This window comes from Fistularia commersonii, chromosome 29 (assembly GCF_037954325.1).
Source record: "Fistularia commersonii isolate RoL2024-O1a breed Wild chromosome 29, RoL_Fcom_v1.0, whole genome shotgun sequence".
Taxonomy (NCBI): domain Eukaryota; kingdom Metazoa; phylum Chordata; class Actinopteri; order Syngnathiformes; family Fistulariidae; genus Fistularia; species Fistularia commersonii.
Genome location: NC_141312.1, coordinates 11,110,715 through 11,129,394, shown reverse-complemented (window position 1 = coordinate 11,129,394; position 18,680 = coordinate 11,110,715). Strand labels below are relative to the sequence as shown.

The 18,680-nt window shown below is 37.9% G+C and overlaps 1 protein-coding gene across 21 annotated transcripts in view; it reads left to right on the top strand.

Annotated features, from left to right (window-relative positions):
- The window catches only part of rapgef6 (Rap guanine nucleotide exchange factor (GEF) 6), a 126,911-nt gene that overhangs the window by 89,148 nt on the left and 19,083 nt on the right, over positions 1 to 18,680 (top strand). For 13 of the 21 annotated variants that reach the window (XM_086177553.1, XM_086177559.1, XM_086177552.1 and 10 more), the window contains 9 exons: positions 246 to 404; positions 1,893 to 2,045; positions 3,386 to 3,550; positions 5,358 to 5,465; positions 7,526 to 7,729; positions 8,220 to 8,328; positions 8,440 to 8,683; positions 13,709 to 13,866; positions 16,659 to 16,673. In XM_086177553.1, the coding sequence (XP_086033679.1) occupies positions 246 to 404; positions 1,893 to 2,045; positions 3,386 to 3,550; positions 5,358 to 5,465; positions 7,526 to 7,729; positions 8,220 to 8,328; positions 8,440 to 8,683; positions 13,709 to 13,866; positions 16,659 to 16,673 (1,315 nt within the window). The remainder of the gene's footprint in view (positions 1 to 245; positions 405 to 1,892; positions 2,046 to 3,385; positions 3,551 to 5,357; positions 5,466 to 7,525; positions 7,730 to 8,219; positions 8,329 to 8,439; positions 8,684 to 13,708; positions 13,867 to 16,658; positions 16,674 to 18,680) is intronic. The other 8 variants (XM_086177557.1, XM_086177556.1, XM_086177555.1 and 5 more) reach the window with 1 other exon arrangement.

Here is an 18,680-nt window from a genome sequence, read left to right as displayed (position 1 = left end):
TCTTACATTTTATTAGTACCAATTTTCCAGTGTCTTTTCAACAACTGCGGTTGTATTCACACACGCTCACACAAACACACACACTGTAAATATTCTTCAATACTTTTTGATTTATCTATTTATTCATTTTACCTGATTCAAGAAGGACGCAGTGATGCATAAGGATGGATAATAATTATCAAGCCTTATTAGTGGTTATCAGCACTGAAAGTAGTATCTTGTCTGTTGATTTTGTTTGTCTAAAGCTGGACCTATGGTATGTGATCCTGAATGGGGCTGTGGAGATTATCCATCCGGATGGAAAAGTGGAGACCCTCTGTATGGGCAACAGTTTTGGCATCTCCCCCTCCCTGGACAAACAGTACATGAATGGAGAGGTTCGAACCAAAGGGGATGACTGCCAGGTAAAATAGAGGCTCAAATAATTTGTTCAGCTGTACATGAAAATTCTTGTCTTTCGCAAGTCACTAAAATGTTTAATCACATCTCACAAAACTATACTAATTTATTTTAGTTTACTCCAAGTTATTGTCTGAAACTGAGTATAGTTGTGACACATTTTAAATATAATTTAAAAATGACTCCATACTTCTGATATGGCTTTCTCATGGCCTAAAAAAGCCTAAAAAAGATACTCACAGGAGTGATCACAGTTAATGAACATTCCCCCAATGAGATAAAGAAAATGCAACCTTGACAAGGCAATTTTTAACTCAGGTGCCTGTGTTCTGTTTTCGGGGACATTTTGACAGGTTTGTTACCAATAAGGAAGTAGTTGTTCCATTAGTGCTGAGACAACCTGAGAAAGGGGAAGGGCTAAGCTCCTGTGGAACATGTCAGAGCCACTGCAAGTCAGTATGCAAACAGTTTTAACATAAGGTTATTACTCCATGACTATTTACTCTTGGGGGCTAGCTTTTTAGCCGAGGTAAGACTACTGTTTGAAAGTGAAAGAATTCAGTTATTCTCTCAAACTGAAAACTAAAACTAAAATGTTCCCATGTTGTTTAGGAGTCATTTTGAATTCATCTGTTGTTGGGTCTCCTGTATGTTTTGCAAATATTTGTACAAATAAATGTTATATCTGTGGCAATAATTGAATAATTTCATGTTTGGTTATAGTTTCATTTCTGTTAGAAGATTGTAAAAGTGTTGTTTGGCACAAAGAAGTGGTTGCTTTAATTCCTCTTCCCTCAGCCGCATGGAATCTTCAATCTTTGTAGTTACAGCTAACAGTTAAGACAATTCATATTTCATTGTATTTCTTATTCTTCCTCCTTTCTACTATTATCTATTACTGTTATGTTTTTTACTTGAAACTCTGGCACAACAATTTCCTTCGGGATTAATAAAGTTGTTCTCATATCATCATCTCATCTCGTTGCCAATTTAGTCACAGGTATGTTTTATGTTCATGCGCATCAAGAAAATTATTGAGTAATTTCAATGTAAAAACAAATATATTCAAAATGTCCAGTTCCTCACAGAATTTCCTGTCTTCAGTCACAAAGGACTCAGCATGGTAAAGCAGAACTAGTTAAATGCAGAAACTGATGATTTTGTTAAGTGAAGTACAGTAATTGTCAAAGCTGTAGGGTAGCAAAAGTTAGTTCTTATTGTGTTTTATTCAGTATGGCATAACAGGAAGTTGAGTTTCTGTTTCAAACTATTCAAGAGGATCTCCAAATTGACTAATAGAAAGGTCCTGGGTATAGACCGGCATGAGAAACAGAATTGTAATTTTTACTTCACATGTGTTCACCCCTCCCATGTCTCTCACTGGACATCCTCATGCTTCGACAATTCTATTATCGGAGTATCCAAAAGTGGTGTAGACTAATACTGTGCCCTACTTCACATTTATCTGCTATGCGCTTGTCATCCTCCACCAGTTTGTCTGCATCGCCCAGGAGGACTATTGGCGCATCCTCAACCATGTGGAGAAGAATACACACAAGGTGGAAGAGGAGGGGGAAATTGTTATGGTGAAAGAGCATCGTGAACTTGACCGTAGTGGGACAAGGAAAGGACACATTGTAATCAAGGTTAGTTTTACAAACTGTTCTAAAAGTTTATTTTTTTGTAAATATGCCTAGGATGTATCAGAAATGTGCCTCTATCCACAATAAAAATGGAAGCAATCCACTGCCAGATAAATAGATGAAAAATAGATGATTTTGTGTTTATAATGGTGCTCAAGTGACACTGTCTTGTGAGACTAAACTTCTGTTATCATGCTTATTCCCAACTTCAAGAATATGTCAATTACTGGATGCAACAATTAAGGAGGTTTGAGGTCCAAAGGTTTAGTCAAAGTTCAATGCAAGTAGAGTAATTAACATTGTTCATTTCACAAGGTATCTGGTGATGGTATCTTGTTTACCCTCAATTGAATTGGGTACTGTGTCTTTTTGAATCAGAAGTGGAAGAGTATACATTTCTTTTGAAAAATATGAATGCAGGAGCTCAGATTTGCCGGTGGTTAATTATTGGCATGATTGCTGTTTGCTAAAATGTTTACTTGTAGACACTGTGCGCTCCAAGGCATTTTGAGCCTATTTCCTAGCCTCTAGAGGCAGCCAGATATTGATGTTTTAATGGTCTTGAATGATTCTTTTGGCTGGCACTCCAAATGGGGGTTGTTGCCTCTGAAACGCATCCAGTGTGGAGAAGTCAATTCACAAGTGATTGCATTAATGCTCTTGTTTTCGGTTGTAATCTTTTTGTTTGAAGGCCTCTCAAACAATGCCTTCTAGTTCCTGGTTCCAGTCGAACATGGCATTTTTAACACAGAAACAGAACTAAAAAAGTTCAGTGTTTCTTTCTCAAGCAATGTATGCGTGTCTCTCATTAATGTCAAATAATTTCATTTTATCAAACAAAACTGCAACAGTACCTATCCATAAAAGCCAGATGTTGCTTTTTTAAGTTATTTTGTGTGTTTGTGATTTTGTTTAATCAAATAGTAGTGGGATGCTAGCTACATCTGCATCCTTGTTGTTTTTGTTTTTATGATTAATGTTCTCATAATTCATATAAGAATTATATGTTTTGTGTGTGTGTGTGTGAGTGTGAATGTGAGTGTGCGTGTGCGTGTGCGTGTGTGTGTGCGTGCATGCGCGGGCCCGCGTGTGCATTAATTTAGACACCAGTCTAAATCTGTCTGTGTCCCTTAACTGTAAGTGTATATGCGCTGTGCACATTTTGTGTGCATGCCTGCGTGTACTCTTGTCAATGAGTCTATCTATCTCTGTGTACGTGCACGCATGAAAATGTTTTGAATTCAAATGTGTAAATGATGGAATTAAATTGATTTTTTTAAGATCTTAAATTTGCCAGTTCTAACTTTTGATTTTCTTCTTTTCTTTTTTTGTCCCACCTAAAGGGGACCCCAGAGCGTCTGATCATGCATCTGGTAGAAGAACCATCTGTGGTTGACCCCACCTATATTGAAGACTTTTTATTGACCTACAGGACCTTTGTATCAAATCCAATGGAAGTTGGCACGAAACTGTTGGAGTGGTTCCAAATGGACAGCCTCAGAGACACGGTAAGTGAGTGTGTTAAGTGCTGTTAATTCAGACCTGATGCTCAAAATGTTTTACATGGTAGGATCACAAGCACTGTTCCCTCTAAGCCGAGCGTTTACGCAATTGCGCACTGCTCCAGCGTTCTCCACACACAGCAAATCTATGCTGTGCACAAAATAAAATCCAAGCTAAACTGTAAATAAAATAAATGTTTTTGTTTTCTTTACACTGTAAATAAATTAAACATTTAATCATAAAACTGTGAATTTTACAGTTTTATTATTTCATTTTGTTGTCCATGGAGAACAGAGGAGTAGTCCGCGATTGCGCAAACGCGCCACCTAGAGGGAACAGTGATCACAAGTTGAGTCAAAGCTATAGCGTGAATTGTGGCACTATACACACCACAAAATGAAGAGTATTTCATGGTAAAGCTGAAAAATTGTTACGTCTATGAAACAGGAGTGGGCAAAGTTTTCTAGCTTTACTTTTGCTCGAAAAATTAAGTTACTATCCCAATCTGGGAAAACCCTAAAATGGAATAACTAAGATGTAAGCTCTTTGTCTTCATTCAATAGTGTATCAACAGCGTATTGTTGGGTTGGTTTCCCGTACATTTGTGAAGTATATCAAAACAATGGTTAAACAGGAATATGTTTCAATGGTTTTTATTATATATTTTTTAGGAAGATTAAACAACAAGTTGTATACTACTGTATTTATGCTATGGCACACAGTCTTAGTAAGCAGGCACTGAATTGTATCCATTCTTAATGTTTTAATTTGTTTTTAATCTAATTGTATGATTCTTACTCCTCCTGATGTTATGCATTCATGAATTAATGGGAGAAACATGTGCCTTGCTGCCCTCATGCCAATCAATGCAATACCTCCTGCACAGCGGTTCTTTTACAGGACAGCCATTTCTTTTAAACCTGACACCCCCATAAACAGCTTTAAGTTAAGATTTGTCTTGTCCCTCAAAGAGTCTTTATTTGTTCGTCACTCAGGCTTATAATCATAAACTCTGTTAAAGAGTACGCTGTCCTGTCAAAAGCAAGTTGACTGCAGTAACATAATGTGCTCAGAAAAAAGAGACATTGTAAGAAAGGGGCATTAATTTATGATATATAAGTTGCCACTTTGACTTTTTTGTAAAGCTTACATCAATGTTATCACCCGTGTAAATATTCAAAAGGACTGATTCAGCTACTTGCTTCAAGCTATTGAGAGATTGAAGTACTGAATCCATTTGCTGTAATACTTGTTAATATTTTTTAACAAAAATATCTGGATTTTTTTTCAGACCTCTCAAACTGTAAAACTTGAAAACAAATCCACCATAATGTGGCACCTTAGAGTCACAGACATATTTTCCAAAACATTTTCAAATCATTTCAACACTTGATTGGTTGAAAATAATTTATCAGCTAAAAAAAAATAAATATATATATATATATATATATGTATATATATAGGCATATATACATATATATATGTGTGTGTGACAATATATATATATATATATATATATATATATATATATATATATAGGCATATATACATATATATGCATATGCATATATATATATATATATATATACATATATAGCACACTGTGAAACGCTTATTTCTCTAAATTGTCTGAGGAATACACTGAAGCTCTGCCATCTCTTATGGCACAGCTGGATATGACCTTTGAGTGAATGTGTACAGTGTAAGTATTCTTCAAGACCTCTCAAAGAACCCAACAATGCAAGATCTTTGAAGAAGCTATAAACCAATATGTTCATGTACACTGAGTTACACTGTCACTGTTCCTCCAAGGTCACACGGATTGTGCTGCTGTGGGTCAACAACCACTTCAATGACTTTGAGGGTGACCCAGCAATGACACGTTTCTTGGAGGAGTTTGAGAAACTTCTTGAAACCACCGTAAGTTGATGCCTTGCTTAAAATGTTGAACTAGAACACAGTCATTTTTCATGACATACCACTTTTTCATCATCACCCTACCTCCCTTCCTTTTCCTAACCCCTACTGTATTTATCTGTATGATTTTATATATCAATCCATCCATTCGACCCAACATCTTCCCCCGCTTATCCGGAGTTGGGTCGCGGGGGCGGCAGCCGGAGCAGTGAGGCCAAGTCCTCCCTCTCCCCCGCCACATGGTCCAGCTCTTCTGGGGGGACCTCAAGGCGTTCCCAGACCAGACTTGAGACATAGTCTCTCCTGTGTGTCCTGGGTCTACCCAATCACCTCCTCCCAGACGGACATGCCCAGAATACATCCACCGGGAGGCGTCCAGGAGGCATCCTGACCAGATGCCTGAACCACCTCATCTGACTCTTCTCTATGCGGAGGAGCAGCGACTCTAGTCAGAGCTCCTCCTGGATGACCATACTTCTTACCCTAAGGGAGAGTCCATCCACCCTGTGGAGAAAACTAATTTTGGCTGCTTGTATCCGCGATCTTGTTCTTTCAGTCACTACCCAGACTTCATGACCGTAGGTGAGGGTGGCAAACCAGATCGACCCTTAAATTGAGAGCTTCACCTTCTGGCTCAGCTCCCTTTTTTACCTTTTTTCGTCTGCATCACTGCAGACGCCGCACCAATCTGCCTGTCGAGCTCCTGTTCCATCCTTCACTCATTTGTGAACAAGACCCCAAGATACTTGAACTCCTCCACTTGAGGCAGGACCTCTTTCCTGACCCAGAGTGGGCATTCCTCCCTTTTCTGGTTGAGCACCATGGTCTCAGATTTGGAGGTCCTCATCCCTGCTGCTTCACACTCTTGGGGCGGTGTGGCGCAGAAGGTAGAGCAATCGTCTTAGTCGTCGAAGTGTTGTTGGGCAAGACACTGAACCCCTAACTGCTCCCCTGGCGCTGGTGGACGGCAGCCTACTACTCATGGTTCATCCATGCTGGGTTAATTGCAGGGAACGAATTTCCCCATGGGGATTAATAAAGGATAAATTATTACCCTGCTGCAAACCCTTCCAGCAAGAGCTGGAGATCATGACCTGATGAAGCCAACGGAACCACATCATCCGCAAAAAGCAGAGACTCTATCCTGCTACCACCAAACTGGTTCCCCTTAATGCCTAAAAATTCTGTCCATATAAGTTATGAACAGAATCAGTGACAAAGAGCAGCCCTGGTGGAGTCCAACTCTCTCCGGAAACGGGTCAGACTTACAACTGGCAATGCGTACCAAGCTCCGACAATGATCATACACGGACTGAACAGCCCCGTATAACAGGGTTCAGTACCCCATACTCTCGAAGCAGCCACCAAGATTCAAAAAATACATGTAAACTGGTTGGGCAAACTACCATGCCCCCTTGAGGATCCTACTGAGGGTATAGATCTTGTCCACTGTTTACGACCAGAGGCGTGGTTACCCTGCTCCTACTGGATCCAAGTTCATCGACCTGGCGGATCCTCTTCTCCAGCATTGCTGAATAGACTTTACCCACCTACAGCATCCAGAGCCTTGAGGAACCTAGGGTGGACCTCATCCACCCCTGGGGTCCCGATACTGAGGAGCTTTTTGACTGCAGTAGCAACTTCAGCTCCGGAAATAGGTGTGTCCACTCCAGAATCCCCTCAGAAAGCCCTGATAGAACTACTTCTTCAGTTTAGCATCCCTCACCACTGGGGTCTACCAGCGAGTTGCACCTGAGCCTGTTTCTGAGCCATGTTTTGTCTGGTCCCTTACCTTGGATCTGTTTGTCTTGAGTGACCCCTCCAGGGGCGTAAAACACCTGACAACATAGCTCCCAGGATCATTGGGATATGGAACCCCCTCCACCACAGTGAGGTGGCAGCTCAAGGAGGGTTTCATTTTAATTTATCATAGCTCATACAGTATAGGGTCATCGTATCACCTGTTGTTCTTTGTTAATCAAAACTAACCTACTCATCTTCAAAAATAATACTTAAATCAAAATGCAACACCTCTCAGTAGATTGTTCTAAACCTCTTCCCAGAAAATGAAGGGCCACTTGCGTCTGCTGAACATTGCGTGTGCAGCGAAGGCTAAATGGAGGCAGATCGCATTGCAGAAAGCATCAAGAGACTCCCCGCTATACTTCAGTGTGCAGGGAGGCAGTGAGAGAGGATTTGGCATCTTTGTTGAGTCAGTGGAAGAAGGGAGTAGGGCTGCTGAGGCAGGACTCAAACGGGGAGACCAGGTAAGAGGAGAGTGGAGTAACAACATCCTGTGCTCTGCATAATCTAGCTTTGTTAGGTGTTTAATTTTTTTGTTTTTCAAACAATATTCTACACTTTGCTTTTTCACTTAAGTCTCATCAGTTTAGACATAAGAAATCAAGAAATTGTAAGTTAATGAAGGATAATAATGTGCAACCCATAATGACAGCTGGAACTTGTAGCAAGTGAACTATATGCAAAGGGCATTTAAACAGAATTTCCTCATAATGTGAATTGTGGTATTATAATTATTATTACGCATCCATTGCATCCATGATCTTAGTATCTCATCTCAGTGGTAACTGAATCACACTTTTACTTTGAATAAAGTAGAGCAGATAGGTGAAGTAAACTCATAAATGAGGTTTTAAATCAACATATTACCTTCTTGTTGTTTAATTTGTACTTCATGCTCTACTATACCTAATTAGATCGTGTAAGGCCTGTGTCATTTCTTTCATCTTATTTCAGATAATGGAGATAAATGGGCAGAACTTTGAAAACATTTCCTTTTCAAAAGCTGTTGACATCCTAAGAAATAACACACACCTTTCCCTCACAGTCAAAACCAATATATTTGGTAAGTTAATAATTCAAGGTTTATGTCAAAGAAGTACAATACATTACGATTGACTTTCGGACTCTACTAATTTGACATCCTGTTGTGTTTTAAACACTTTTCTCCGTCAAGTATTCAAAGACCTCCTCAGCAGGATCTTGCATGAGAAGAAAAACGGTGGCCCCCACATTCCAAAAATCCAGGAGAAAAAAGGAAATCGGTTCTCTATACCTGATCTCCCAGGAGACATGGAATTTGCCACGGATCACAAGGCCACCAGAAAAATGAAGGCAAACACTGTGTCTGGCGGACGAAACAAGATCAGGAAGATGCTAGAGAAGACACGTTTCAGTATACTGCCACCAAAACCATTCAGGTAAAATGCTTACGTAAATATTTAAAACAATGGCTGGTTGTTTGTATGAAATCATGGAATTTTGATTTGAAACTAAACTCCCAGTGGTCCAACCATAAATGAACCATACAGTACATACCGTGTGTATCTTATAAATTTTAGGTGAAATATTAGTCTTTAAATGAGCTTTCCTAATACAAGTATTTTCCTGTTTTGATAACACTTTTGTTCTTTGCTCGTTTTTTGTGGCGTACATTATCCTTTCTATTCTTTCATCTCTTTTCAGTTACTTTTCTGTGTGATTCCAGCTGTATGAATTTGCAAAGACGTCATTATCATATCAGTCATTGTAATCAACATCCAGCTTGTTTATCAGCAGAATTTGTAGCAATTGAAAGTAAATGTGCACCCAGAGGCTCACTTTCAAATTTGAAGCCATAATATGTTGCCGAAGACCCGCATGTCTTCATCATGCCTCTCCAGCAATGATTTTGGTCAGATGGGATTTGTCAGGGCTTGTCATAGGATTATGGGAATTATATTTCTCATACATTTCTGACAAAGGCATCATCAGAAACTCCTTTTCATACCCAAAGTTATTTGTTCAGGTCCTAATTAGTTGACACATTTACAATTGTAGAAATGGCCTGGAAAAGAGAATCATATCTAAGATACATACAGTGAAGCAAAAAAGTGTTTAGTCAGCCACCAATTGTGCAAGTCTCCCGTTTAAAAAAATGAGAGGCATGTAAGTTTCATCATAAGTACACTTCAATTACGAGACAGAATGAAAAAAAAATCCAGAAATCACTTTGTCTGATTTTAAAAAATGTATTTGCTAATTATGGTGGAAAATAAGTAATTGGTCAATAACGAAAGTTCATCGCAATACTTTGTTATATACCTCTTGTTGGCAATGACAGAGGTCAGACCTTTTCTGTAAGTCTTCACAGGGTTTTCACCCAAGGTGCTGATATTTTTGTCCATTCCTCCATGCAAATCTCCTCTAGAGAAGTGATGTTTTGGGGCTGTCGCTGGGCAACACGGACTTTGAACTCTCTCCAAAGACCTGGAGATTGGCTAGGCCACTCCAGGACCTTGAAATGCTTATTACGAAGCCACTCCTTCGTTTCTCAGGCGGTGTGTTTGGGATCATTGTCATGCTGAAAGACGCAGCCACGTTTCATCTTCAATGCCTTTGCTGATCGAGGGTTTCACTCAAAATCTCACGATACATGGCCCCATTCATACTTAACATAGATCAGTCGTCCTGGCCCTTTGCAGAAAAACAGCCCCAAAGCATGATGTTTCCACCCCAATGCTTCACAGTAGGTATGGTGTTATTTAGATTCAATTCGAATTCTTTCTCCTCCAAGCACTACAAGTTGAGTTTTCACCAAAGAGTTCTATTTTGGTTTTGTCTGACCATAGGACATTCTCCCAATCCTATTCTGGATCGTCCAAATGCTCTAGCAAACTTCAGACGGGCCTGGCAATGTACTGGCTTAAGCAGGGGGGACACGTCTGGCTCTGCAGGATTTGAGTCCCTGGCAGCGTAGTGTGTTACTGATGGTAGCCTTTGTTACTTTCGCCCCAGCTCTCTGGAGGTCATTCACTAGGTCCCCCCTGTGTGGTTCTGAGATTTTTGCTCACCGTTCTTGTGATCATTTTGACCCCAAAGGGTGCGATCTTGCTTGGAGCCCCAGGTCAAGGGAGATTATCTGTGGTCTTGTACGTCTTCCATTTTCTAATAATTGCTTCCACAGTGAATTTTTGCCATGTGTATGTCGAAAACTATGAATCAAGAGTCCATCCAAGGATAGTCATATTTGCTTATGTAGAGAGCGACTGTTTTACTTTATATTTTAATCAAACAGCCAAGAAATAATTTGTAAATATAGTCTTTTTATCTAATGTGGAGATTGGTTGTAACTTGCTTTTCTTACTGGATTAGTAACCATTAAATATCCTATTCAAAAAAATGGAATGACAAAAAAAGGCTAATTGAATGTCCCTTCTCACAGTACTTTATGTCTTTCAGAAAAGGTTCTGATTCAGCTTGAATCCAGATATCACATCACAACTGTACATTATGACAATATATGTTGTGAGGATTATTTTCAGGATGATTTGAACAGCCAATCAAATCCCAATGTAATGCATTGTTTGAAGTGAATTGAATATGGAAAGAGTCTTTGCTGATGTGGAAAAAAGGGCCTGTCAGTTCACAACAGTGTTTATCAATTCACTGACACAAATGAAAAATGATACCATTACAGAGGAGGGAGAGATATCCTGTTAATATCAATCAATATACTTTGCTGCTGACAGATTATGTTAAAAGACAATTTTTGAAATGCTCTTAACTTCATCAAACACATGGAGTAATAGCCAAGCATTGACACAATGCTATGCTGTCGTACTTGTATAGATATTCTTATGTTGTTAAGTCATAAACATTAGCAAAATCACCCAATATGTTGGGTAGGTGTGTGAGAGACGCATTGTGGGTATGTACCAAAGACAGGTTTTCAGGCAACATTACTTTGCTTCTTTTTTTTTTTTTTTCCTTTTTTCTTTTTCATTTTCACAACTTAAATTTCATTTCTCTCCTGTACGTCTCCGCTGCTTCAGGGGACTGTTTCGGTAAGACCTGTTGTGCAACTCCCCCATGTTCCCATCATTTGATTCAGTGTTCATCTTCATAGCTGCACGCAGCAGTCACCCATATATCCACCCACCAGCATATTTGAAGCCATAGAAGCAGGAGTAGGGAACTGTACTAGTGTTTTTTTTTTGTCAATTTTCTTGATTGCATCAATCCATCCTCTCTCAGCTTAGTCCATTCCTGAGTAAAGACATTTGTTCCCTGTTAAATGTTATTCATGATTCAGTTTTTTAAATGCTTATGACAGATTAAATGTATTCAACGAACTGTGTCACAAAGAATTTGGAGACCAGTCTCAAGTCTCCGTTCTACATGGTATTTATTCCCTGCTTACATTTTGGATGTAATTTTTTCAATAATGAGGATATCTGACAATAAGCACTGACTATAATGAGCTTAATTTAGATATGATTTTGACTAGTGGCGGCTTGTTGATAGAGGGCCCTTCCTGCTGCCCAGCATGTCTTGAATGAAGAACAAGACAAGAATGCCATAAAATAATTTGACCAAACATGACCATTTTAGGAAAGTAAGCTATTCATTATACAACCTACAAGCACCATGTATAATCTGCATTAAAGTGTAGATAAAAATGTTCTCTCTGTTGTTTACGCAAATGAACGGTCAAGTAAGGTATATCCTGTTCTTCCGGGGCACCAAAGGTTTTAAAAAAGACTCCCAGTATAAATGGTGCATTTGCAGGAGGCTCCCTACACTACAAAAGATGGAACACCAGGGCACACACATGTTAATACAGTTGTGCTGTATTTATATTCTAATTTATCTAATCTTTCAAAGTAGTGGTGTGATCCATATGAATTATTTTTTAGCATATCCTAGTGGTGATAAGTGGTTATAGCACATCTGAAGACTCATGCATACTGCATGCCTTGGAAAACTTCTCATCAGACACAAATTTGGTCAGTTTCCTATCCACTTCTGATTTTAAACCTATGGGATATTTTATTATGATTTCTGTTTTTCCTTTCTTTAGGTTTTTGGTTATTTAAAAATTGTCTAAATTCACTCCACACTTGTCATGATTGAACAATACATTTGAAGAAACAATTTGGTCTTTGTGCCTTTTTCCTTCTTAGCAAACCTCAATGTACTCAAGTATTCCCTTTTTATTGTTTCTCCTCATTTTTTTTGTAATGTATTGTGCTACTAGTCAGCCCTTTTTCATTCTTTGTTCTCTTTGTTTATCCCATTTGTGTTTTACCTCCTTGCTAGATACGGAAAGGTTATAGCCTGTGTGACAGCAACAGTCTAATTTCAGTGCAAGCATTGCATTCCTGCACTGCATTCATTACATACTATACATTCGTAGAAGCTATATGGTACATCAAGTAAAAAAAAGATTCTCTCAGACATTATTACAGTAATAGTTATCTGGTATCATGCTTGAAGAATCCAAATTTACATGTAAATTCCATTGTAGATGATGAAATTCATCACAAAAGTCTGAAATTTGTTTTAAATTGTTTTGAATTTGCATCCACAATTTCAGGACTTTTTGTGTGTGTGTGTGTGTGTGTGTGTGTGTGTGTGTGTGTGTGTGTGTGTGTGTGTGTGTGTGTGTGTGTGTGTGTGTGTGTGTGTGTGTGTGTGTGTGTGTGTGTGTTTGTGTCCGCGCATGACAGCAACACTAGATAGAAAAGCCCCTCAGATGTAGTTTCTCCAAAGAATGTGACTCCATATTTTAGACATAAAACAATACAAGTGTACACACAAGAAATTTAAAAGGTTAAACAGGGCCCAAAATTGACATGACGAATATCAAAATTACTGACTGCATATCGTTTTTATCCGTGCTCTTTTATTTATAATGGTTGATATGTCATGGCTGGCTTGCTTTGGCTAGTCTTAATGTCTTGCGATGGTTCTGCCTGTTTGATGAACTTGTTTGTCTATTTGTCAGTGTTCCTTATCACTTGCTGCCATTCCTTAATCTGTCCTTTGAATTAAATTTAGCTCTGTCACTTCGACTGCAAAAAGAATTATATTCGTATGCTGTGGTATTCTTCGGCAAGAGCAGACGTGTGACAAAATCTCTGTAGTAACGTCAATATTGTCATAATTACGGAAAACAGGATGATATATGAGAAACAAACAAATAAAATATGAGTTTTTTTTGTGAGGATGTCAGGAAAGGAAGTGAGAAAAGATACTGTTGTCTGCTGCAAAATAAATTCCATATTTAGAATTCTAATTTTAGAATATTGAGTTTTTCTTTCATGATGTTAATCCAAACTTTTTTTTTCTATGTCTGGGTGTCTCCTGTCACACCCTTCTGACCCCCATTCTAACCTTCACCCCACCTGCTTCACTCGCCTCTTTTTCTTGTCTCATTGTGTGACCCCTGCTTTTCTTTCCAGTGATGGTGGTATGGGCCAGTCTCAGGATGATAGCATTGTAGGTACAAAACAGTGCCGTCACAGCGTGGCCATCATGCCCATTCCTGGCAACCTATCATCTAGCAGTCCTGACCTACTGCAACCGGCCACGAGCATCCTTGACTTTCCCAACCTTGCAGGTAAGGAACTAGGGCTTGATGAAATAAAGGAAGGCAATCTATTGAAAACATTTCTGTCAATGTTTTCTGTTTCCATGTTGATTTTGTTTCTTAATCATGATCAGAGTAGTCAGGTATTTTTATACATAATACACTTTTTGTGACATCCTTTTCATGAGTTTGCATCATATTTCTGTCACCTCCATCACCATTGTTTGAACCATGTTAACTGATGAGCTCTCACAAGCTACTATTCAATTAGATTCCCAACCTAATTGTTTGCTAAAGAAAATAAAGCCAGTGTAGGTGGAAAAACCTGTCCTTAATCACAGGTTTACTCTTGTGCATTGCAAAGATTTACTCTGCACAGAACGTGTAAAAACATTTTATTTGTACTGGTGGTTTTTCTACCAGATTTAGTTAAAACTTGAGTTTTAGCAACAGTTAAAACAAGAATGCTTGTGTTGGGGCTGACATGGGTTGCAGGGGTGTCAAACTAATTTTAGCTCACGGGCAACATGGAGGAAACTATTCTCAAGTTGGCCGTTCGGGTAAAATCATGACATATTAACTACTATTATGCACCTATTGTTCGATTGACTCCTCAAACCTTGTATTTTTTAGCTTTGCAAACCGGATTAAACCTGTTCATGGGCTTAATCCGGCCCACGGGCCTTGAGTTTAACACCCCTGGTTTAGAGGGTAAGACAGATTGTCTTGGAAGCAAACGTTCCTGGTTTGATTCTCAAGCTCATCCCAAGCCTGTCAAAAAGTTGCTAAGCAACATACTTAACCCCTAATTGCTGTTAAATGACTGCCTGCAGCTCATAGTTAATACACTGAGTATGATGTTTACTTGTCAAATTATGTCAAACATATCACATACATCCAAGAATTAAAAAGATCAAGTGCTGTGTTCCTTATTCCTGATTGCACCAGATCATGGTTGCAGTAGGACAAATTCTGTTTTTTAAAGTCTTAATTGTTCAATATAAGTCTTCTTTTTCTTCATCAGTCTTTTAAAATCATTTGAACCACAAGTTAGAGATGAGAGCATAAAACAGTTGAATCTCTTGAAGTTAAGCCCAAGAGTACTAGAATTGTTGAACTCATCCTCTAATCATATGCAAAACATAACTAAATACAGATGAACCTGCTGATGTTTGAGTTTCATCTTTTCTTTGTCAAAGTAATTCCAACACAAAGTAAATCAGAATACATTTTGAACACAAGTGGCACCATTCAAAATGTTTCGGAGTCATCATCAGAGAAATGTCACATTTTTTAAAGAAAAATAATAAACCGTAATGTTGTTAATAAAGTACACAGATATTAACATTAAGCAACAAAAGTTGTATTGACTGATGAAGATATTGGCTTGGTTCTATCCAAAGATGAAGCAAATGTCAAACACAAATCAATCTCCTCAGTGTCATGCACAATTTGAAAATTGCTGAAAGAGGAAAAAGACGAAAAAAAAACAAACAAAAAAAAAAAAAAATTACCACCTCAGCTTTTTGAAACGCACTGTATGTAACTTTATTTAAATATTACTTCTCATCACAGGTTTGCGGCCTCCTTTTACATATGAGTTCTTGTGTCATTGAATGATAAAGGAGCTGCTCAGGGAGTGAGCGTTATTCATTTTCTGTCAGTTTTCTGAGCCCATGATTATTTAACCAACAAAGAACACTTTTTCAGATCTATGTGAGTCCGCTTGGATACCTGTGTAAATCAGTGTATAAGTCAGAGTATATTATTTTGACCATGAAAGATGATACACAGTAAAAGATTGAGTACTGTCCTTATTTACTACACCAGTCATTGCTCAATGAGCTCAAACACACGCATGCACACGCAGTTTCAAATCTCCCCTTTTAAGCTCTACACATTACATATACTTGTGTCGTGGTTTAGCACAAAGAGGCAAATTCAACAATTGATCCACATTAATAATCCTCAACATTTCCTTTTAGAGTATGACTGTAACTGTTTCCTTAGATTTAAGTGTCAAACAGCCCTCTTAAACAGATCTCCCTGTCTGCCTTTAGGTTTTCTGCCAAAACTGCAAATTGACAAATTTCATTTTTCCTGTGTTCATTCACTGCTAATGTTTTGGTTAATTTATCATCTACTTTTACTCCCTGATGAAACAGTTCATGTGAGGGATTTATGTGACTGGCCATTTTAAAAATTAACTGTCAAAAAAATTACATTTTACTACTTTTTTCATCAGTCTGTATGTTAGAAATGTTTTATTCCTTTTGAGTGAAAAATATCATAAGATAAAGTCCTCAATCAGTATTTTGTTTGGGGGACTATCATCCGTTTAAATAAAGCAGTTTTCTCCTTCGATTTTGATAAATGTCTTGCATTTATACAAAAATTAGCATATATCTTAATATTTGTTTGACCACTATTTTACTGAAACAATGGAATGGTTGATGGAAAGCAAGCAAAAATGAATGTGAATTTCTTTATGAAACATTTTTTTTTTTGTCCAACATGTATGCTGTTTAAACATGGCTGTACTAATATCTTATACAAGTGTTGCTGTGATAAAGTTCTAGAGGAGGAAGTTCTTCCTCTTCTACATTTTTTGCTTTTCTTACTGTGTCTCAGTATTCTTTGCTTATATCTGTCTTGCTGTTTTTACATACAAATATTCTTATGCTGCCACTTTTTAGTCATTTTCTGAAGAAACATCCTCCTCTGTAACAATGCTTTCAACTGCTTTATCATCTTTACTTCTTCCACACTGTCTTTGTTCTCACATGTGTATTTGCCCCCTTTTCTACTGTCTGCTTGCCAAGCCTTGGGACTGTACTGTAAGTATAAATACTGTGCTATAGAAAGTGTTATCCCATTTGTGCCTTCTGTCCTGTTGTATTGATTGTCCTACCCCCACCCCCAACTCCACACCCACAACCTATTTTCCATAAAATAGCACTAAACTATCAACATCCTCTGCTGCGCTTTGCAATTTAAGGGAGTTTTTTTAGCAATGCCACATTTCATTGTGTGATTTTCATTAAACTTCCTCAAGGGATGTGGCATGAACAAATGAACATTCTGTCAACCTTAGGGCAGATCGGAAAATATAAACGAATAAATAAATGAATTTCCAGATAATTATTGATTTCTTGTGTGACGACATGACTGGAAAAATAAATGACAATAGCGGGAGGTTCCATTGTCATTTTTAGTTTTGTGTTTTCAAAAATCTAAGAAACATTTCTTTTTTATTTTACACTATATAGAAATCCTCTCTAAACATCTATGTCTTCAGGGGTTCTTGAAAATGAAAACCTTTTCATATGGTTATTGATTGTGTATTTGGCTGGATGTGGCATTATGATGGACCTCCAATGTTCAGGTCAGGTCACGACTCTTAAGGATTTACTAGATTAAGCCCTTCTGAATTTGATAGCTGGCAAATTCAAGGGATAAGCTTTTATAAATCACAGCTAGTGAGAAATAAAGCATGGACAGAGCCAGGACCCGCCCGACTGGCTGTACAATAATGATGAGGAGAAGCAGTTAAATAGAAATTGAGATGAACTGATGAATTTGAAGAATCTATTTTTTGCACATTAGGCAACCCACTAACCAAGTTTCATTCATGTATTGCATATTTTGTGTTAGGGTTATTTAAAACAGCAAAATGGCACATGAAAGAGTGTTCATCACCTCATTTGTCTAACACACCTACAGCCTCAACAGATGTGTAAGACTGACAGTCATACTAAAGTTTTAATTTCCGTGCTGCTAAAGTTGTCCGGAAGTCTGCTGCTGCAGCTGTTTTAATAACGGTTATAGCTATTCATATTGTTCATTACAGTTTTTTTCATAAAAATTCACATTTGATGTCCAAGTATTTAAAGTACATCAGTTTGCTTGTGTTTATGAGTTTGCAGAAGGTTACATTAAAAAAATCTATGTTTTAGAATCACTTTTTTTTATCCACAAAATACAGTATTTTAGTACTTATTTCCCTCTATCATGCTATTGACTCACACGGGCTCTCACTAACGCTGCAATCTTCATCTGTCTTCATCTATTTTATAGTGTTCTCCTAATTCTTCCCACTGAACCAGCCATGATTCACAGTTTTAAAGCTTATGCCTTTCTGTGGCTAATAGTCTGTTCCCTCTTTTATACTTAAACATAAGGATCTTTAATGCAGTCATTCACTCAGGGGGATATAACCTTTCTAATGTAGCAAGTGTTGAGGTATCTGAGTCCCAAGTAGAATATCCAATATCTGACAGTTTGAGAAAATGTAGCCAACACTAATATTCACAACATTAATTTGTCCCCTATCCTTTGAACTCATCAATGTGTGGGAGTATTTGTATACATTAATTGTCCCAACTCTTCAAGTTACTTTAGAAATAGCAATGAGCGATGAGCTAATGTTCTTCAGTTTGGGTTTAAATGACTGAATATCGAAAGAACAAAATGTGTTTTCATTTAATATTTTTTTTCTGCCAATTTTAATGCACTGCAGACTCGATTAGCACACATGCATGCTGGGGACTGTTGTGCCGTCAATATTTCTTCTATTGTGAATTCATAGCCTCTTACATGCCCTCTGTGTCTCATACTGTCTGGATTTACATATATGTTGCTTGCATTTTTTCTTACATGAGCTGCTGCATTTAAAAATGGGTTCATGTGTTTTTTTTGCTATTCCTTTAGGCCCTTCCTTTGAGGGGTTTCCCATAGCAAATCATTTGTCTGTATCTAATCTTACTTCTGTACAGCTAAAAAAAGAAGTGACATGAAAAACCTATAAATTGTATTTACATTATATAAATGTTTCAGATGCCTCT